We start from the raw sequence: 20,791 nt of genomic DNA, 5'->3' as shown, positions 1-20,791 counted from the left end.
ACGAAACTATAATCTACCTTAACACATGAATATGTACAAGGTTAACAAAGATGATTCATCTTTTATTTAAGTTAATGGATTTGGGGCGAGAGGGTGACGGCATGCACGATGGATTCTCATTTGTATAATTACAAGATCCTTTGTAACTAAAATGATGGATGGCCTATCCTGTGGAATTCTCATAAATTCTTTTTCTTTTTTCTTTCGTTTTTTTTTTTTTACTTGATCAGATAAATATAACTCGAGAGAGAATATTAAAGAATGTATTTTTCTCGAAAATCTGTACTCGCTGAACGAATCTCTGAGATCTAAATAACTGTATTAGTAAAATTGTAACAGTCGAGGAATTGGAACGGGGAAAACAATAAGGAGATATCATTAACGCGTTGCCATTCGACGAATCCTTCGAGAGATATTAATATTTCTATGTTTAATATATAAAAAAAAAAAAAAAAAAAAATAAATAAATAAATAAATAAATAAATAAATAAAAAAAGAAAATATATTACAAAAAAAAAATTAAACAAAATTCCGAATGACAACTCGTTAATCGTTGTAACTACAGATCGAGTTACCGATTTACACGTGATAATCAAAGATCATGATCTGTTTCAATAACGAATCAAAGTGCGTGCACGTGTCGCAGTACGTTCCTTTTCTTTACTTTTTATCCTTTCTTCTTTTTTTTTTTTTTAATCTACATTAAATAAATCCAGTTGGTATCGTAGGATCTTTAAGATTGTGTTTCTCATTAAATTCGTAGAGTATGTTCTTCGAAGTGATTAAGTAAAAAAAAAAAAAAAAAAAAATCGACGTTTGATCGAGCGATCATATTTCTTATTTATCGTATTTACATACATATACACATACACACACACACACATATATATATATATATGTATGTATGAAATAGATAATAATCAACGATGATATGTGTTTCTTCGAAAAATCATGAATAAATATATATAATTATATTTGGGGAGTTCCTACTTCTTCGTGCACTCTTTTATCAAATAATCGTAAAAAAAAAAGATATACGTATCTGTATGTAAGGTATACCTTTTAGGTATTTGTATCTAACAGATATACACGCCGTATAGACGTGTACGTTGAATAATTTATAACGATACTTTTTTATCGGGATAGCCGGAGAGCACCAAGAAGGAAACGAATTTCTTACCTTTGACATCGTCATCCTCGATCGTTGTGCTGCTATCGGTGGATTCCTTCACCTGAGAACCATCGCCCTTCTTCGTGATGATGCTTCGACCTGGAGTGCGCAGAGCGTTTCAGTAAATCGACATTGGACGTTTTCAGTACGAATTTCTCGACAAATTTTTATTATTTTTAAGAAACAACCAACGAAAAAAAGATAGAGAGATAGTGTAAGAGCGAGAGAACGAGAGAGCGAAAGAGAGAGAGAGAGAAAGTTGGACGAAAAGAACAAACAAATTAAGGAAATTAGGAGAAATATAAAAAAGAGGAGTATAGCTTTTTTCTTTTGCTTTTTTTTTTTGTTTTTTTTTTTCCATCGCGAAACAAACGAAATAATTTTTGTTTCTTTCTTGAAAAAAAAAAAAAAAAAAAAAGAAAAAAAAAATGTAACGTATTTAAACGTTGCCATCTTTGAGCATAGACAATACTTATGTGTGAATTTAAAAAGAAAACGAAAACGAGTAAGATTTTCCTTGGACTATTGTAAATTCTTTTATTTATTTATTATTTTACTCTTTTACCGTTAAAAGCAAGAAAAAATTTGTAATTTTCAAAAACAATGTAATATTGTGTATCGACTATGACAGAGGTTCAATAGATAGAAAAGGGTGTCTTTAGAAAGCTAAGAAGGAAGGAAATATAATAGATAGGAGAAGAGAAAGAGAGAGAGAAAGAGAGAGAGAGAGAGAGAGAGACACAAAATTACACAAAAACGGAAGTGAAAGAAACAAACATGCTCAATCATCTATATATATATATATATATATATATATATATATATATATATGTTTATCATGCAATTGTATTTTTTGTCTAAGCTATCAAGATAGCTTTCATGATTCCAATGTCATGTATCTGGAACTTGAATAAACATTTGTCTTTATTTGGGATAGCTCCCATTAAAAGGAACTCACTCGAAAGCTCGCGAATATATTATTGTAACTATAAAATAATAATCATGCAAGAGGCGCGTACTTAAACTATTACGAGAAACTAAAACTAAATCCGTACGAGAGCCACGTGCGAATTATATGGAATATATTTAGTATGGTTCGTTGTAAAAATTATGCGAAAACATTTTAATAATCTAAGCTAAGACGAAAGGTAAACGAAAACGAAAAAGAAAAAGAAAAATTAAGAAGAAAAGAGCAAATAAAAAGAGAGAAGCCAATCTTCGATCGTACCCTGAGCAATTTGAAAAAGAAAAGAAAGGAAAATAAAATAAAATAAAATAAAATGAAATAAAATAAAATAAAAAGAAGAGAGAGAAAAAAAAGCGAAGATGGGGAGGAGAAAAAGAAAACGAGAAAAAAGGGAAAAAAATAAGGCAAGATCGTAGAAATGCAAAAACGAACTAGATTGGAAAACGTTGGCATGCCAAATGCAATTCAGAGACTAATGTATTAGATATCCCACTCGATTCGAGTCCTGCGATATCTTGAATCGATTCGATTATCGATTCGATTTTCGATTCGATCGAGATGACAGAAATTACGAAAACACCAAAGTTCCTTCTAATTAAGTAAGTAGTAATACATAGTAGTAGTAGTATTCGAAAGACCAATGAGAGAGAGAGAGAGAGAGAGAGAGCGAGAGAGAGAGAGAGAGAGAGAGAGAGAGAAATAATAGAATAAAATCGCAGAAATTCGATCGAGCGGATTTAATTCGTCGAAGCGAAGATTAAAATAATAGAAAGAAAAAAAGAAAGAAAAAAAAAAAAAGAAAAAAGAAAGAAGAAAAGAAAGTAAGAAAGATAAAAAGAAAAGAAGAAAGAAAGACAAGGCAAAAAAATAACTCAGCTTGTCGAAAATCAGTTTGGTAGTGTATAAAAATTGTTTGTCGTCACGTGATAAAAATTGTTCATTTAAATCACTTTTGCCATCTTGTCAAACAGACAGCACGTCGACAAAGTTACACAAGACTTTCGATCGTGCGATTAGCACAGCACCTCCGACCCGCTTCGTGTCAAATCAAAAATAGAGTACCTTTGTCGGAAGAAGAAGAAAAAGAATGAATAAATGAATGAATGAATGAATGAATGAATGAATGAATGAATGAATGAATGAATGAATGAAAGAAAGAAAGAAAGAAAGAAAAAGACAAAAGTATATATATATACATATATGAAAAAAATTAATGGTATAGTATGGATTATGTTTGTCTTTCTTCATTATTTTTATGATTTGCGATCGGACTTCTATGCGTTCTCCCAATTTTATGCGGATGGATAAATTGAAATTGTAATTAATCTCTTCTAACCTAATCTTTTTGTCGTAATACAAATATATTCATTATCTCGTTTCATTCTGAAAAATTCGAAGAAAAGTGGGGAAAGATAAATAGAAAGAGAGAGACAGTTGGCAATTTTTCGAAACTTCCTCAGTTTAAGAAGATAAATAATTAGTGAGATTAAATGATACCAGGTTGTACATTTGTATCCTTCATCTTTTATCTTTCTCTTTTGATTGAAGTTTGATCGTCGAATTTCGCCATCTTGTTTCCTGCTTTCGAACAGCAAGAAAATAAAAAAGTAGAAAGAGAGAAAGAAGGGGGGAGAGAGAGAGAGAGAGAGAGAGAGAGAGAGAGAATGAGAGAGAAACATTTGTTACGTTCTCTCTAAAGTTTGAAACTAAGAAGTTTGGAGACTCCAAGAGATTTAGTAAATAGCATTCTCTTAAAGTAGTCGCTGATGTAACGACTGAAGAAAATCCGTGCAACAATTACTTACAACTTAAATCGTTATTTTTCTAACGAAATTCTAATCTCCCAATTGAATTTCATTCGTAAAGTAACGAAGATAAATTAATTGAATCTATGTTCGAATTATGTTAGATAGAAGAAAGGTTAACCTAAAATGTTACTTATGTACATACGTGTCTATGTACACACGGATGATCCGTACGTACGTATTTATGTCGTAATAAAAAAAAAAAAAAAATTGCCTACTCGCGATAAAAAAATTTGATAAAGCTACCTGTTAAATCCATGGATGAAACTACGGTAGAAGTGTGGAGTCACCGTTTCAAATTAATATTCAGAAAATATGTTCTTTCTCGACTATGAGATTAAAGCGAAATATAAATCAAGTGCGGTGCGATAGTTCCTGCTAGCGGACGAAAAGTCACGAGAGTAATATTAATACGCGCGAAAAACAACGCGTCGGATAAAGTTTTTCGTGCTGCCACCTATCTAAGAAATACGTACTACTTTGATATAAAGTTTGCCGTACGACGATTCAATTGTTGTTTTCTTTAATACGACGATTTGTACGATTTTAATTTATTATTTAATGCGTATTTAAATGCGATAAATGCGATAAATCTTTCTTATACGTCAATCTACCAAAGAAGTTTTGAATGTTTATATAGAATCATATAAAAAGAATTTTTTTTATATATAACGTAACATATTGGGAGAACGCAAAAGAGGATACCGATCGACTTTGGGACATGTTGGATAAAACATGAGAGAGAGAGAGAGAGAGAGAGAGAGAGAGAGAGAGAAAGAGAGAGAGAGCGAGAGAGAGAGAGAGAGAGAGAGAATAATGAATGAGATTCGATTCTTTCGTCGATCGATCGATGATCGTTTATTTTTTTTTTTTTTTTTTTTTTTTTTTTTTCTTTAAAGAATCCTCCGTAATCGAATCTGTTGTAGAAGATAAAAGATTGATCAAGCTATGTGTTTTGTGAAAATCGTTAATTCGAGTTTAGGTAAGTAAGTACATGTCTAATGTAAGCGACGAATGTTTCTTATTATATGAAATATGAATGACGTGCGATATTTTGCCTTTCCTTATTATATTGTCGCTATTATTAGCGGCGGGGCGGGGCGGGGGGAGAGAGATTTAAACTCATCTGATATTTTGCGATATATGAAAAATAGAAGAATACAATACGAGTTAAATAAATCAATATTTCGCGATGAATATTTTATCGAATTTCGATAATGTCGATGCATCATCCATTGTTGTTGTTGTTGTTGTTGTTGTTGTCTCTTCCTGGATTAATTAGAAACTCTTATTCACGTTATAATCAAAGTTAATACTTGAGCGATTTCAATCGAATGAATTGGTAAATGTATTGGGCTTTTGTGTTTTTTCAAATAATCGAAAAAATGATAAATAAATGTAAGGTTATACGTATACAGACCGTATACGTTCATTGGTCCTTTCTAATAATGGTGCAAGATGCTCAACTATTCGACTAATCGTAAGGAAAAAAATAAATAGATTATATTTGGCGGGTGAGACGTGGATGATGGAGAAGGCAATGGGAGGAGATCAGGGCAAAGACATTCTAGGTAGACGTAATGGGTGCTATTTATATGTCACACACAAAAATGTGCGTGATAGTCAGTGACGTAACCTCAAAAATTCTGAATTCTTTTTTTTTTTTTTTTTTTTTTTTGAAGTTTTACATTTTTTACTCGAGCTAAAAAAATTCCTTTCGGGTTCGTAGAAGGACGGTTATGCCACTGAGGTGTATATCCGTGTATCTATGTATGTATTCTGCATATTTATATATTTTATATATATATATATATATATATATATATATGCACAGAAAAATGTATGTATGCACTTTCTCGTGCACCTATCAAAGGATGCTTACGAGCACGCGTGCGCATATGCCATAATCGAATAGACGTATATATTATATATGCAGATATAGTATACACGTATGTGTATATTTTATACATGCATATAATATGTTAATTTTGTATATAATATATACATTTACATATATGGTAAATAATAAATCAGGTAAATCAGTATTTAACTCCACATTTAGAATTATGGAGAAATACGAATGAAATGAGATAATAAAAATAAATTGGAGAGGAAGAAAAATGATCGATTAAAATACAAGATCTTTTGTGTTTTACGCGCGATCACATTGAAATGTTTAAAAAGAGAATACCGAATTGATACGCGTTATCATTCTTAATCTAATTCTCGTGAATGAAACTAAACGAGTATATATTAATCAATATTTAAGATCCAATAAGAATGGGATTAAGTTTGTTATTAAACAAAATTCTAAATGTGGAGAAGAATGATGATAAAAGAACAAAAAAAAATGTAAGTACATATTAGAGGTTTGAAATCTTGAAACCTTGTTTAATATTACGATAGGATAAAACACTTATATGCAACGCGAATAATTGCAATACAACATAGCACAATCATTCGAAGGTACTCTCGCAAGTGGACCGAAACAGTTGAGAGAATTCACGTTTCGATCCTATGAAACGATTCCTTTTCTTTTTTCTTTTTCTTTCTTTCTGTGACATTCTCTATTTGCCTAATTTGTCTATCGATAAAACAGAATAGATTCGTTTCGACCACGTGTGGACTATCGTTTGCGATTCGTTAAGAGAATTATTGTTGACAAATTTGAATGACCGCGATCGATGACGCCGTACTTTTTGTTCGCTCAATGATTGGAAGAATTGCTGGCGGAAAAAAAAAAGAAAAAAAAAAAAAGAAAAAAAAGAAAGAATACCTAAGAGACCTTGACTGTGAAAAATATTTTCAAGGCGATTACATCGAGCACGTTAATTTACAAGCAATCGAATTGATACGTAACAGAGTCGTATGCCTGTAATTAGACCGTAATGATTGTTTGACAATCGCTTAAGAGGATTTTAATTTGATATACCCTCGTATTTGTATACTCTGCGTATACGCAAATGGACATTGACGTTGAACGTCGATAGGTATTTGACGAAAGCAATGCGGATATATAACTGTTATTATGTAAAGGAGTCATCGAAAAGTCACTAACTATTATTCGCCTCATCGTTAATTGCTCGAAATATATCCGATTATATAAAACGAAAAAGTGTAAAAAAGTTCTCTTCATTTTACAAATGATTTTTCTTAAGGAATTTCGTTTTCAAAATGACGAAGCATGACTCCGGTGATTAGGGTCGAGTTAACGATGACGTGACGTCGATGAGAAGAAAACTGCTTGAGTCCACTGCGACGATGATTTTCGTTACCCAGATTCACGCTTCGTTGAAATGAGATTAGAGACAGACAGAGAGAGAGAGAGAGAGAGAGAGAGAGAGAGAGAGAGAGAGAGAGAGAGAGAGAGAGAGAGAGAGAGAGAAAAGAATAATAATGATAATAGTAATAACAATAGCAATAATTAAGTTTTCAAATCGACTACGAAGCAAGGAATTCATTTCTTTTATTTCTGGGTAACGTTTAATGTTCCTTGCAGGATATATGAGGTGTGCGAGCGGAGTGCATCGACTATGAGGATATACGAGCACTTTGTGGATGAAACATCTGAAAGATGTTTCAAATGTGTTACACTGAGCGAGCGAGGATGAAATTACGATGATTCGTTAGAGAGTAAAAGGAGAGAGATAGAGACATAGAGAGTGGGGGAGGGGGGAGAGAGAGAGAGAGAGAAAGAGAAGAAAATAAGTTCCACTCTAACGAAAATGATGAAGGGATTATTTTCCAATTTTGCCAGATCAGCCAGTATCTTCGTCGAGAACGAATGTTTCAGCCTCGCTCCTCTTTCATTTTTGGACAAAAATTCGAATGGGTCGACCGTTCCGACGGAAATAGGCTTTCTCAGATTTTCATGTGCACGAGCAAGAATTTTGTTTGGGGGTTGGAATAATGTAAGAATACGTATGGGTGCTCCATATATTTGTGATCGTGCATAGATCGTTCGTCATGGTAGATAATGTAGGAATCTAATTTCTAATCGAAGATAGATCGTTCGATCGATAAAATAGAAAATGGCGCGTGCACAGCACATTATGGAGCACCGATCGAAATGAGAGAAGAGGCAGATGAGCAGAATTATTTTCTAATGACAAGGATGCAAGACGGGTATGAACGAAAGGACATGAAAAGAAAGATATGGTAGGAGGCAGATAGATAGATAGATAGAGATCGAGAGAGAGAGAGAGAGAGAGAGAGAAGTGGAAGAGGGTATGTAAAGTTTAATAGGGGGTTATAAAAGTACTGTCCGTCGTGGTCCATGAAGCGCTGAAGAGGGCCGGAGGTACTTACCCTGTGCATCATACTTACTGGAAAAGTTCCGCGTCGCCAACATCGTCGTCAAAATAGCGCCCTGATAAAAAAGAGACGAAAGAAAGCGATTAATCGTAATAACGATGTCCGGATTGTTAATTGGCTCTAAATATTAAAGGACCAGACGGAAAAGATTAATCCAATGAATTTTTACGACATATATCATCACTTTCTTTTACAACGAGAATACCGAACGCGATAAGGAACGATTTTAGGAACATGTCCGTTCATACACGAGGAACCATTATCGGCGATAACCTTCACCTAATCTAGAAAACTATGACGTTGACGCGTTTCTCCGATGAAAGAGGAAAAGCTTACCTTTAATTTGCGTCTTGCATTGAATTTTTTCAAGCAATCCACAGTCTCTTGCCTGTGCACCACCGATGCAACACGCTCACGTTGCTGTAAAATGATAAAGAAAATGTTCAGGTTATTCGTATGATAAATATATAATAGATAAAGAATATTTGTTATTCGTGTAACTAGGGATTAAAAAACTTACGCAGATCCATGGATGCTTCAATGCCTCGTTCGCGGTAATCCTTTTGCTTGGATTCACCGTTAACATCTGATTGATAAGATTCTTTGCTTCTGGCGTGACGGTGTCCCATTCTGGGCTTGGATACTGAACAAAAAAAACATTAAGAAATCAATCCTTAGATATTCGATTAAACGTTTAGGGAATACGAAGGATTCTTACATCGTAGGAGCCTGCCTTTATTTGAGCGTACAGTCGGTGCTGATCGTCGTCCCAAAATGGCGGGTAACCAACGAGAAGGATGTAAAGAATGACGCCGCATGCCCAAATGTCGACAGGTTTCCCGTAAGGCTCTTTCTTCAAAACTTCCGGACTGAGGTAACCGGGCGTTCCAGCGAAACCTTTTTAGGGCCGTACGTATAGAGATTCGTACTCAGGATCGATACTCATTTTTTTTTTTTTTTTTTATTTTTATAGATCAACGTATGAACCTTGCCCTTCCTCCTTCTCCCACCCCCGCCCCACCCACGCGACAAAACAGAGAGAAAAGACCTTTTTGACGATAAAAGAGAGACAAACCGACGACTTACCAAACCATGCTTGCGATTCACCGGACACCTCGATCGCCAATCCAAAATCTGCTAATTTCACAGCCGCACCTTTTGCTTTACTTGCGAGAAGTAAATTTTCTGGCTGCAAAAAGAAGGAGAATATCTTCGAAGATTTCTGACAACTACGCGATATCGCCGTATTTCATATCGAAATGGTTCGTTAGATCGACATTATTTATCGAATATTTTAATGGATTTTCACCTATAACACACATTCGAACGAATCAAAACGCAACCACCTCTATACGCACGTTTGATCTCGGATTTTTTTAACAATCCTAAATGTACCGTATGTACGTCCCAAGTTCGACTACTCGATATTGTTACGTCGAAATCTTGACTAAGTTATCGAAGTTGCCCATTCCTACTAGCAGTTTCCTGTTTTCACAGACAGATATAGAATGCATATTCTATTTGGAATGCACAAACGTATAACGTACTTTCAAGTCCCTATGCACAACTCCGTTATAGTGGCAGTGGTGGACGCTTTCCAAGATTTGTTGAATACAATGGGAGGCATCCGCCTCGCTGTAAAATTCTCTCGCAACGATGTCCTCGAAAAGCTCTCCGCCGGTGACTCTGAAAAGAAATTACGAGACGTCTCTATAGAAAGATCGATTCAAAGGGGAATCAACGACGCGTACAAGGTGATGCTCTTGCCTATTTCCTTTTTTTTAAATATTCCTTGCGATCGTCCACGTCGGGGACGTCGAACGTCGATGGTATGTATATGGTAAAGTAAAGAAAAGAAAAGAAAAGAAAAGGGAAAGGAAAAAGAAAAAAGAGGAGCCATAAAAATATTCCCCCAAGTATTTGCTTTGCTGCGGTCACTGGGTATTCGATATTTAATATAAATTAGAAAAAACAAAAGTAAAAGAAAAAAATAAAATAAAAGGAAAAGAAAAGCAATAAATGAAAGATAAATGATTCACTTACAAGTCAAAGACAAGATAGTGATAGTTCTCCTCTTGTATGCTATCGTGCAGTCTCACTGAAACAAAGAAATGTTAGTCAAATTAATAATAATGGATGGAATGGAGTCGCAAATATTATTCGTCGTTTATTATTATCGATACGAAGGTGAAATATTAAGTAGCGTGGCTTTGGAGAGAAAATTACGCAAGAGCGTTTATCGAGAAGAACATTCAAAATGGCGAAGCTTCGAAAGAAAGAGAGAGAAAGAGAGATCGTCGAGACTCATACGTATGTATGTATGTACGTATGTATGGCCTACGTGGCGGTTAGCTAAAGCATTGAAATTTTGCTTGGACGCGCGAGAATCATTTATTAACTATGAATATTCCTTGGGGTGAGATCTTCATTAGGGTCAACGAAGGTAACCGAAGAAGCGACGAGACTTATTCAAGATCATCTTGCATTCTGGTTAGTTGATTTAATCGATGTCAAGTGGATATTTCTTTTGCGGACGAACGAATGACATCTTGTATATCAATCAAAAAAATAAATAAATAAATAACAAAAAAAAAAAAAAAATAAACAAATCATCGTCAACGTCGAGAAACCGAGTCAGCAAATCGAATAGGTTTTATAGAAATGAAAAAAGAAAAAGGAGCCGAAGAAGCGTTTCATAAAAATGAAAGAACCATATACGAATCAAGAGATCTTTGATACGCGATGCTTTAGCTCATCTTTGATTCCCGGAATCGAAGAATCGATTCTTGGAGCGATGTTAGGAAGAATTCCAATTCCTCGTTTCTCTAATATCCTTCGCATCTAGACGCGAGTCTCGACATAACGTGAACGAAATGAAATATATTCGAAAGAGAGAGAAAGGGAGAGAGAAAAAGAGAAATAGAGAAATAGAATTGCTGCTAGTCGAACTTTGACCTTTATCCTCGAAATGGAAAATGCTAACTATACTTAGGAGAAGTCAAATAAGATATATTATTATCGAGTTTATAGAAAAAACGATATTTCGATTCGTTTTCGTGACGTTCCAATGGATTCACTGCTCACCAACCCCATACATACTCTATGAGATTTATTTTTCATAAATTTAATCAAATTAGATGCGCCAGCTCGCTCGTATCCCCGTAACAATGTCTCGGCATAATCTCCCGAGACCTTAGCTCCCCTTGACAAGAAAATCGTTAGTTAAAGGCATCGTAAATTAAAGAGTCTCTCTTATTCCACACGCTAGGCGAACTTATTGTTAGACGAAAGAGAAAGAGAGAGAATTAGCTCTGTGTTACAACTATTATATATTGATCCATCGATGATATACGACGAAAATATTTTCTTTCCTTTTCGACAGATTTATCGAACGATTAAAAATAAAATTCAATTATAATTCTCAAACGATTGTTTTTCGATAACCAACTTAAAATTTTTAAGCGACAAGGCACACGATTTTGTTTTCATCATGATCGACCTTCTGTTTATTCCGAACGTCTGTGACAGGTCGAGAATGGTGATGAAGTGCGACGGAAACTTTATGTCAGGAAGAAAAACAGGAGAAACGAGGAAGTGAGAGAGACGATCGATGGCTATCACTTGTTGACTCGGAAACGAGAGACGTGCCTATTGGCCTCGATCAACCAAAGTTCGAATCGAATGTGTGGTCTCGGAAAGAAAACAAACAAAGTCCTGGCATATATATGTATATATATATGCAAACATACGTGCGAACGCGCACTTATCATACGCATATTATATATATATATGATATATATACATATAAGTACACAAATATATATTAGGGAATGTTGAATTATGATAGAGGAAGTAATTCAAAGATTTCAAATTAACAACAATGGCAAATGGAAGGGATGAAGAACGATCGTTCGTTTTCTCACATACGTAGATCGTTCGAGGTATAATAATACCATGAATAAATTCTTCCTCGATAGCGAGGATAATCGATAGTTAGTTTATAAATAATGTAAAGGTCGAAAGTCTTGGTTCTCGATCGAATTTTTGAACGTATCGTAATCGAGGAGAAAGGGATGGATAGAGATAGGGAGAGGAAGAGAGAGGCCATGGAGAAAGAAAAAGATAGAGAGAGAGAGAGAGAGAGTAACTCGAGATAAAATGATGAAGCTCGAAGGGAATCGTTCTTTCTCTCTAATCAGGCTAATCGTCCACCTTGATCTTTCGAATCCCTACGGGGACTCTTAGAAAATAACGATAAGGAACGTGATATCGATTGGGTTTCTATCTTTTTGAGTGGACGAAAATAATAACGAAGATAAGAAAGCGAAGGGTCATATAAGAGGGTTGGTTCGAGAAAGTGGTAACGATAGAACGAGTTAGATTGCACCAAAGTAATGGATCTAATCGAACGTATAGATACTAAAGGTATTGATCTAGGTTCACTTTTTAACACATCTTCTCACTTCCGTTTTATTCCTTCGTAATCCTTCGTGATCTTCTCGCACAGTTTCGAGATACTCGATTAAATCGATCGAATGGTATTTTACGTGAACAAACGCGAGAGACGAATGCAGGGGTATCATTTTGATCTTCCTAGTAAAATTTATATTTTACACGGCTTCTTCAAGAAGGAATTAATTGCGTTTATAAAAGTGCATAATTTATATATATATATATATATACTTTTTTTTCTCTATTTTTGTAAGTGCATACGATACGTAAAATAGGTGTATATATAAGTTACAGAATATTTCGTTACAGAATGTAATTCGAGGTGTTCGACATTATCATCAAAATGATCCTGCATTAGTCGTAGGAGCGTTCAGCGAAAGCTCGAATAAGATCCAATAAGAAAGTGAAAGAAAAAAAGATTCTTTAAGGAAAGAATGGAGTAATAAAGCCACCCGTCTTACGTCTTTGTATTCGAACGTTGATGAATTCTTGCCAAAAAAATAAGAAAGAACGATTGTTAAGTCAGCGTCTAAAGACGGCCGGACACCTGTTGGTTATATCTTCCCGAGACTCGAATCTCTCTCTCTCTCTTTCTCTTATAATAAATGTGCCAAGCGGAATTGTTACGAACTGCCAGGATCTTTTTAAAAAAATTGCTCTTGTCTTTCCTGCGCCATTTGGCGGGCCGAGCCAAAAATCTAGCTCGGGACGAAATCGATTGGCCCGTATCCAGATCACCCCGTACGACCGCCAATACAGCCGGTGGAAAAGCTACGCTGGTTCAAGGTCAGCCTTTTGCCCGCATATCGAAGGAGTGTCGTCCGCTTCCGCTTTGATGTCGTTAAACCGTTCGTTTTTTTCTCCTTGCTTCCTTCCCTCCCCCCCTCCTTTTTCTCTTTTTTCCTTTCTTTCTTTGGAGCGATCAAACGGATGGAGAAAAAAAATGAATTAAGAGAAGTTCTGGTCCCCGTAAATTATTCGATGGACGTCAGAAAACGTTTCTATAGGGGAAAAGAAAGGGAAGAAGAAAAAGGAATAAAAAAAAAATAATAATAAAAAAAAGAAAAAAGAAAGAAGCAGAAAAGGGAAAAGAATAGCTTGTCGTATGGAGTAACAATTTTCAATGAAAATTTTCTAGGGGCTTTTCATGAAACACGACAACTGTAACTGTTTTATCGAGAAGAACGAAAGGGTCCCGATACCTTTAGAAAGCGAGAACAATGGAATCGATTGCCTTCTAGGGCAATGCGATGCTTTCGCGAAGCGCGTGAGGTAAATCGAGCGAAAATGACTCGCTGGGGGAGTTTGCGATGATCGAGCTGGGCATCCATTTCAACGAGGAGATTTCTACAAAGAGACTAGGGTAACACGGTAAGACCGTTTACGGGCTCCTCGGAATATACGATTTCTGTTAGTATCGCCTTTACATCGATAGTTACAATGGATACCCTGTATCGATGGATTGATCGATTAGATAGATAAATAAGTACATACAGTCAACATAGGTATAATTAACATAGATTCATCATGCTAATTAGTCTCGACGTTAACGTAACTTCTGATAATTGCTCGATGCTCGAACGTTATTTAATCGGGAAAGCAAAGGGGCTCGTTCGTTTGCCCGTCGCATAAAATTTTAATTAATCGCGCATATCTTTTTTCCAAAGTGAAAATCTTTTGAAAAATTCTCTTGATGAATAAAGGAAAAGTTTTATAACGAAGCTTCGAACCATTCTTTTTTTTTCTTTTTTTTTTTGAATTTTTTTCTTGTAATACATCTTTGTCTTACCCATTTACTCGTACCCTCGAGATTGATAGACTGCAAAGTACGCGATCCATAGATAATCGAAAGAGAGTTAGTTTTGGTATTAGATTGGATGGAAAGAACGAACGAACGAACGAACGAACGAACGATCGCTAACTAACGCTTGAATAACTCGCAAACCTATAGGTAAAACGTGCCTTAGTTAGTTCGATAACTATACATGCTTTGCATCTCGACTATATAGGTTTAAACTCGAAAGTTCTCTGATAAGTAAGTAATCTAGTAAGTAAGTAACTAGTCTATCCCTAGATTACACGTTGTTTTTCCTTTTTTTCGGCCCCTCCCCAAACGAAAATATACATTTTCAAGACTCACCGATATTTGGATGCTGCAATTTCCTACATATCCGTGCTTCGCGCTCGAGTTTCTGGAAATCTGTAACAAGATGGAAAAAAAAATATAATTGAAGAGTGCGAATGTAAAGAAGATACGGCAGGGACACAAATTCGTACCACGAAGCAATTATACGAGAAACGTAGGAAGGAAGAAAACGGGAAGGAAGAGAGAGAGAGAGAGAGAGAGAGAGGGAAATGGGGAATCTTATTATGCCACGTCGAATAAACTACTCCGGTATCTCGTCGTCTCATCTTGAGGCAAATCCGGAAGTTCCATTCGTCTTGAAAATTTTCGATTAGGTCATTCCTCGACTCGAGAAACATCTTGGACTTTAATTTTCGATTCTTAATGATTCGTCATCTCCCTCGAAGAGAAGTCGGCATCGTATTTAAAAAGCTTTTAACGAGTTTATCGGAGAGTAAAGGAAAGGTAAAAATGTAGATAGGAGAAAGTAGGCGTTAATAGGGACGATAGAAAATCCTTGTAGCCGATCGTTTGTAAGTTCGTTAGGACTACGGGTATCCAGGGGCTTGGATTTCCAATATGTTAGAGCACGAAAGTTTCCTTGTTACGACAGCTGATCCTGGATACGTCATTAAAGTTGAAATCGAATTTTCCCCCCCATCGAGATTTCCCCAGACGAATTTTCTCCGGCTTAATTCACTCAGGACGTCGGCTAAAATTGCATTCGCAGACCCGTTAAGTACCGCGACGATATACTTCTTTTTTTTTTCCCCTCCTCCCCTTTCTTCCTTCCTTTCTTTCTTTTCGCGGTTTTCTCTTAGAAACGCAAAACACCATGAATCCTCGTTACCTCCAATTCACAGATAGGAACACGCAACTTATTATATCATTTTTCTCAAACGATCTTGGGTTTATTGTGTCGTCCTCGACGAATTCGGATTCGCCATTGTCTACGCGTTTGGTGTCGTTTTCGAAAAAGCGAAATGACGAGACCTCGCCGTACGAAAGAAAAAGGAACGCGATGCGTTATGAGTGCATTTCGACGCTTTCTTTTCCCTTAAATTCGCTCGAAAAGAACGGCGGGCCTCGAAAAGCACGCCGAGACGACTTTAAAACAGAACGTCTATGATGCTGGTTGAGAGTAGTTGGAAAAGGGCAAGGGGATTGGGAGAGAAAAAGAAAAAAAAAAAGAAAACGGGTAAAGAAGAAAAACAAACTATGGGAGTTAAAATAGGGAAGAAGAAAAAAGCGACGTGAAAATACGAAGCGTATCTAATTTCAAACACCTGTCGTACGTACGCATAAAAGCTAATTAGTTTTACGCTTTCAAAAGTTGAAATGGAAATTTTCTTCATTTCCATCTTGTCTCTGTCTAACAGCTTTTATAAAATAAATTCGTCGGAAAGCTTCCCGCGTCTAGAGAGCAAGGACAATAATAATAATGTCAATAACGATCGATATTGACGACGTTGATAATAATAATAATAATAATAATAATAATAATAATAATAACGATAATACTAAAACATCGACGCTCGATGGGGTCGAGTGGGAACGTAACGGTTGAAAAAATAGAAGAGCAAAGGGATGGAAAGCGCGCATATCAAAGGATTTTTTTCTTGTTTTCTTTTCTTTTTTGCTCTTTCTTTTTTATTTACTTATTTATTTATTTTTAAAAAATTTTTTTTGCAAATTTCTTTTTAACTGCAACAGCGTTCACAGGGTTCCCTAGTAGTTGCTCGGAGTCAGCATGGTAACGATTATTGCGGTTTATCGGCTTTTTGAAGGAAGCTCTAGGCTCTTGAAAAGCTTTTCTCCTTTTATCGTCAAGGATATCGAGGAATCCAGGAAGAAGACGACTAGGAAGATTCCTTTCCCTAATCGGTCAATTTAATAATGTCGCCGATGACGTCACAGATAAATCGAAGAAAAATGTTTGAATAGGAAGAGTCTCTCTCTCTCTCTCTCTCTCTCTCTCTCTCTCTCTCTCTCTCTCTCTTTCTTACGCTTAAGCAGACAAATATCCGCTCGACTCGAATCGAGTCTACCTACATACAAGTATATACCTACCGTTGTTCTTCATTTTTAGCTTTCATTCGTTCCTGAAATGCATACTCTCCATATTGCGGTTGAATGGCGGCTCCAGCGACTAGGTCAAGAGGTCACTGGAGCAAGGCCGTGGCCCGAACTCTCCCGGTGCAAACGTGTAAAGAGTCATCCTCGACGCCCGTTGAGAGCTAACGAAGAGAAAGAGAAAAGAGGCTCTCCTCTGTGCGCTATCTCTAAACACCCCACCAACCTACTCTTCCGTTTCGCCTTTTGCCTCTTCTCTACCTATCTGTTTTTTCCTTGACTTTTTTTATCTCTCTATCCTCTCTCTCTCTCTATCTCTCTTTCTGGCAAAGAGAATTTTTTAATGTCATAAAAATATAAAACAACTCTCGGGTAGGATTTCTCGAAGGATTTTACAAATTGCGTTAAACTTGAAAAAGAGAACGAAAAAAAAAAGAAAAGAAAAAAAAAGGACTGCATCGGCCGGGAATCGAACCCGGGCCGCCCGCGTGGCAGGCGAGCATTCTACCACTGAACCACCGATGCTACGACAACATGATTCTACAGAAAGAAGGGATGAACGTAGAATTTGTATATGCACGGTCAACATTGAACATATACATTACATATATACGGTCTTTTAAGCGCGCTTAAATGCAAACGTAACGTGTGCTCGCGACACCTTACCTTGCATATTAATGCGGCTGCTACTTATTCAAGGGTTCCATTTAAATCCAAAGAGGATTACTCTGACGTAAAACGAAGGGAGGCTCGTTCGAAAAGCCGAGCGAGCGCATGGAGGAGGAACGAGAAGCGCGGAGGATTAAACGCGTCTTCACTTTCATTTTGTCCTCCTTTTGTCTCCAAGGAGGAGATTCTTGCCCTCTTGCCTTCTTGCACTCGGGCCGCGACCCTCGACACGAAAATTCCTTTCGGTCTTGGAGTTCTAAAGGCAGGTTCCATCCTCCTCGTCCTCTTCCTCCTATTTGCATGCTACATTGCACCGTACAGAGGCCGTCGTTTCGTAATTTTCCATATATACACATGAATATAGATTAGCCCTCATTCGAAGCGTGCAAACAACGTGCCACGGTCACCCTTTACGTCGAAGGAGCGTATAATCGTTCGAGATTGTACGACCCTTCGACGAGGACAAAGACGACGATGTTTTCTTCCTTTCGCGAGAGGATCCCCTTGAGATCTGGGTCGACACGCATTGGGACGACTCGAAATGGAATATCGAGCAAGGACGACCGAAAGATTTTTTTTGTCATTTTTTCTTCTACATCGCGAACATGAAAAAAAAAAAAGGAAAAAAAAGAAAGAAGAAGAAAAGAACAAAGAAAGAATAGATGAATAATAGAAACTGAATATGCGACTGAATGTCGTGTGGTATAACGCATGTACGACGACGAAGCTATTATTCACAATTTTCTTTAAGAACTTTTTCTCTCGAAGACATAAGAGTTTCTTTCTCTGCAACAGACGGTGAGAGAGAGAGAGAGAGAGAGAGAGAGAGAGAGAGAGAGAGAGAGAGAGAGAGAGAGAGAGAGAGAGATAAGAGACAGGGGTGCAGGCCAACCAATTCGATCGATCGTAACACGATCCAACTTATATCGGATAAATTTTACACACGGACAGTATTTTAATTGATTCGATTAAGACGCTCGTTTGGCTTCGACCCCTCGTCGCCCTTTACCATCGATTACAAGCGCTCCTATATAAACTTGAACGGGAGATAGATGAAGAGATTAGAGAGCGTCGTGTCTACGAGCGGAATAAGAGAAAGAGAAAGAGCTTTTTTGGGCGCGCTCAGGGGCGATCGAATTTCAAAAGGGGACCAACTATATTTTCCGGGCCGGCTATCCTACGCCATTGGCACCGTGGTTGCTCGCGATGGAATGTTGGCAGCTTGACAACGGCGTCGCTCGTTGTTTTTAGACACGCGTCGCACGCGCGTCGATATATGCGTCGCTATAGGACGAGCAAGAGCCGACTCACTCACTCGCTCGCTCTCTCTCTCTCTCTCTCTCTCTCTCTTCCGTGATTGTCTAAGACGAAAAAAGCAAGATTAGAAACCCCGACCGAAACGCGCCATATTGCATTTTCCAACGAAGAAAAGCTTTTCCGTAGATTCCATCGTCACACGATAGAGATCTCCAAATCGAACGGAGATAACCCTGATAATAAGAAGGATCAGCTTGGCTCACCGAAAAGGAAACGAAATTTTACCGTTTAATAATATATAAGAACGAAAGTGTACGAGACTCGATAGGATAATTCAAATCCTGCTTTCGAGGAGCCGTCCTTCTAGCGGCCTCGTCGACCACGTAAAATATTTCTGGAGAATATCGAAAGGATCGACGAAAGGAATGGGATCTGTGAGGAGGGGTGGGGGGCGTGAGGATGAGGGAAAGGTTTGGAAAATTTTCGTATTCAGTCCTATAAAGGAATAAAAGGTAAAATCGAATTTTATCGGAGGGACGAAAGAATCGTTGAAATTGATGCGACTAAAGAGAATCAATGTGTCGTCGTCGGTCCAACGATCGGCCAGGCGATCCTAAGTAAGTACGTAAGTATGTGTGTTTAAATAACGCTGACGCGTGACCTCGGTTTTGTTACGTCGATCTTTTAAGGTAGACAAAAATTTAAGAGAAATATATTCTTTAACTTACCTCTGGCTGAGAGTTTCTTCGTATTTATGATTTTCGCCGCAAACTCGAGACCGGAACTCTTTTGGACGCATCGGCGTACCACGGAGAAGGCGCCTCTGAAACAATCGAGTCAACTTCCGTTAATTTGACCAAATTATTATGCATTATGTTCTTATAATTAAATCATCGTCAGTCAAATCAAGAGAAAGATCGTAAAGATTTTTTCTTTTTCTTTGCATTAATTCAATTTCTCGGTCCAAAGAGGAGAGGGGGATTTAAAGACGATTTATCTTCATTTCGACTTTTAAATTCTTTACTTTACTAGAACCGTGAAAAGAAACTAAACTTCGGAGTTTACGTTCGCTCGTAGCAATATTTCATATTCGTATATACCTGTCTAAGTATATATAGTATGTGCGTGCAGCTACCATCGCTTACTAGATATGCATGTATGGCGCGTAACGCGAACGTCGAAGAGCGGAACGCCTCTAGTTAGCCGAAAACTAAACTTTCTCGATTAGCTCGAATCGAAGTTCGACGAAGCGTGTAAGAGGTTGTGTTGGAAGGGGAGCGTACGATGCAGCCACCTGTATAGAAAAGCGCGAGCTCGATTGACAAAGTTTCTACGATCCATTCTAAAATGCATCCAGGGAGAACGAGAAACAAGATGTCGTATTCTTTCTTCGAAAGAAAAATTCCGTAGGATCGCTGTTCTTCTCGCTTTTCTCTTATTCAACGAAAAATATTCGTCGGATTGCAACTTTTGATGACGTTTCTCGAACAAAAAAACAGATACGTGAACTAAATATTTTATTACCTATAAATTAGAATTTTATATGAACGGTCGAGCGCATGAAAAATCCATTTTATCAAACGACCAACGATAACGATTGCTCCTTTAAAAGATAGAAACTCGATTATACTCGTCTAGTAGTAAAATATACTTTCCATAATTCGCATCCTCCTTCCATTTGCCGTTCACTATTATTTATTAACCGACGGCCTATTTACGGAGACTGCATCGTATCCCTTAAGGAGTATTTTCTGGTTACATTTAAAGTCCTTCTCGTTCCATAGACATTTACTCTCGTATACCTTCCCAAGCGTTACCGAAGAAATTCCCTTTGTGGTCTTCCGCGGCAACGCTCGAGCTTTTAAGACGCTTTACCTCCACCTAGATTTCTGTAACGTGCACGGCAAGCGTTTTATATCACCCTCGTTTCCCCTGCGTCTTCTCTCTAGTCACGAAAG

At 37.1% G+C, this 20,791-nt stretch overlaps 1 protein-coding gene and 1 non-coding gene across 18 annotated transcripts in view; both read right to left on the bottom strand.

The window, feature by feature from the left end:
* LOC124426228 (calcium/calmodulin-dependent protein kinase type II alpha chain) overlaps positions 1–20,791 on the bottom strand; it is a 70,360-nt gene that overhangs the window by 24,034 nt on the left and 25,535 nt on the right. For 10 of the 17 annotated variants that reach the window (XM_046967650.1, XM_046967652.1, XM_046967653.1 and 7 more), the window contains exons 2-11: positions 19,562–19,656; positions 14,850–14,909; positions 10,301–10,355; positions 9,805–9,943; positions 9,344–9,446; positions 8,976–9,154; positions 8,778–8,900; positions 8,594–8,677; positions 8,252–8,312; positions 1,181–1,270 (exon numbers count right to left, since the gene is read on the bottom strand). In XM_046967650.1, coding sequence (XP_046823606.1) covers positions 1,181–1,270; positions 8,252–8,312; positions 8,594–8,677; positions 8,778–8,900; positions 8,976–9,154; positions 9,344–9,446; positions 9,805–9,943; positions 10,301–10,355; positions 14,850–14,909; positions 19,562–19,656 — 989 coding nt within the window. The remainder of the gene's footprint in view (positions 1–1,180; positions 1,271–8,251; positions 8,313–8,593; positions 8,678–8,777; positions 8,901–8,975; positions 9,155–9,343; positions 9,447–9,804; positions 9,944–10,300; positions 10,356–14,849; positions 14,910–19,561; positions 19,657–20,791) is intronic. The other 7 variants (XM_046967651.1, XM_046967654.1, XM_046967660.1 and 4 more) reach the window with 2 other exon arrangements.
* Positions 17,362–17,432, bottom strand: Trnag-gcc. The gene has a single exon. It is a non-coding gene; the product is annotated as a tRNA-Gly (tRNA).

Source organism: Vespa crabro, chromosome 8, assembly GCF_910589235.1.
Source record: "Vespa crabro chromosome 8, iyVesCrab1.2, whole genome shotgun sequence".
Classification (NCBI taxonomy): Eukaryota; Metazoa; Arthropoda; class Insecta; order Hymenoptera; family Vespidae; genus Vespa; species Vespa crabro.
This window is presented reverse-complemented; position numbering and strand designations above follow the sequence as displayed.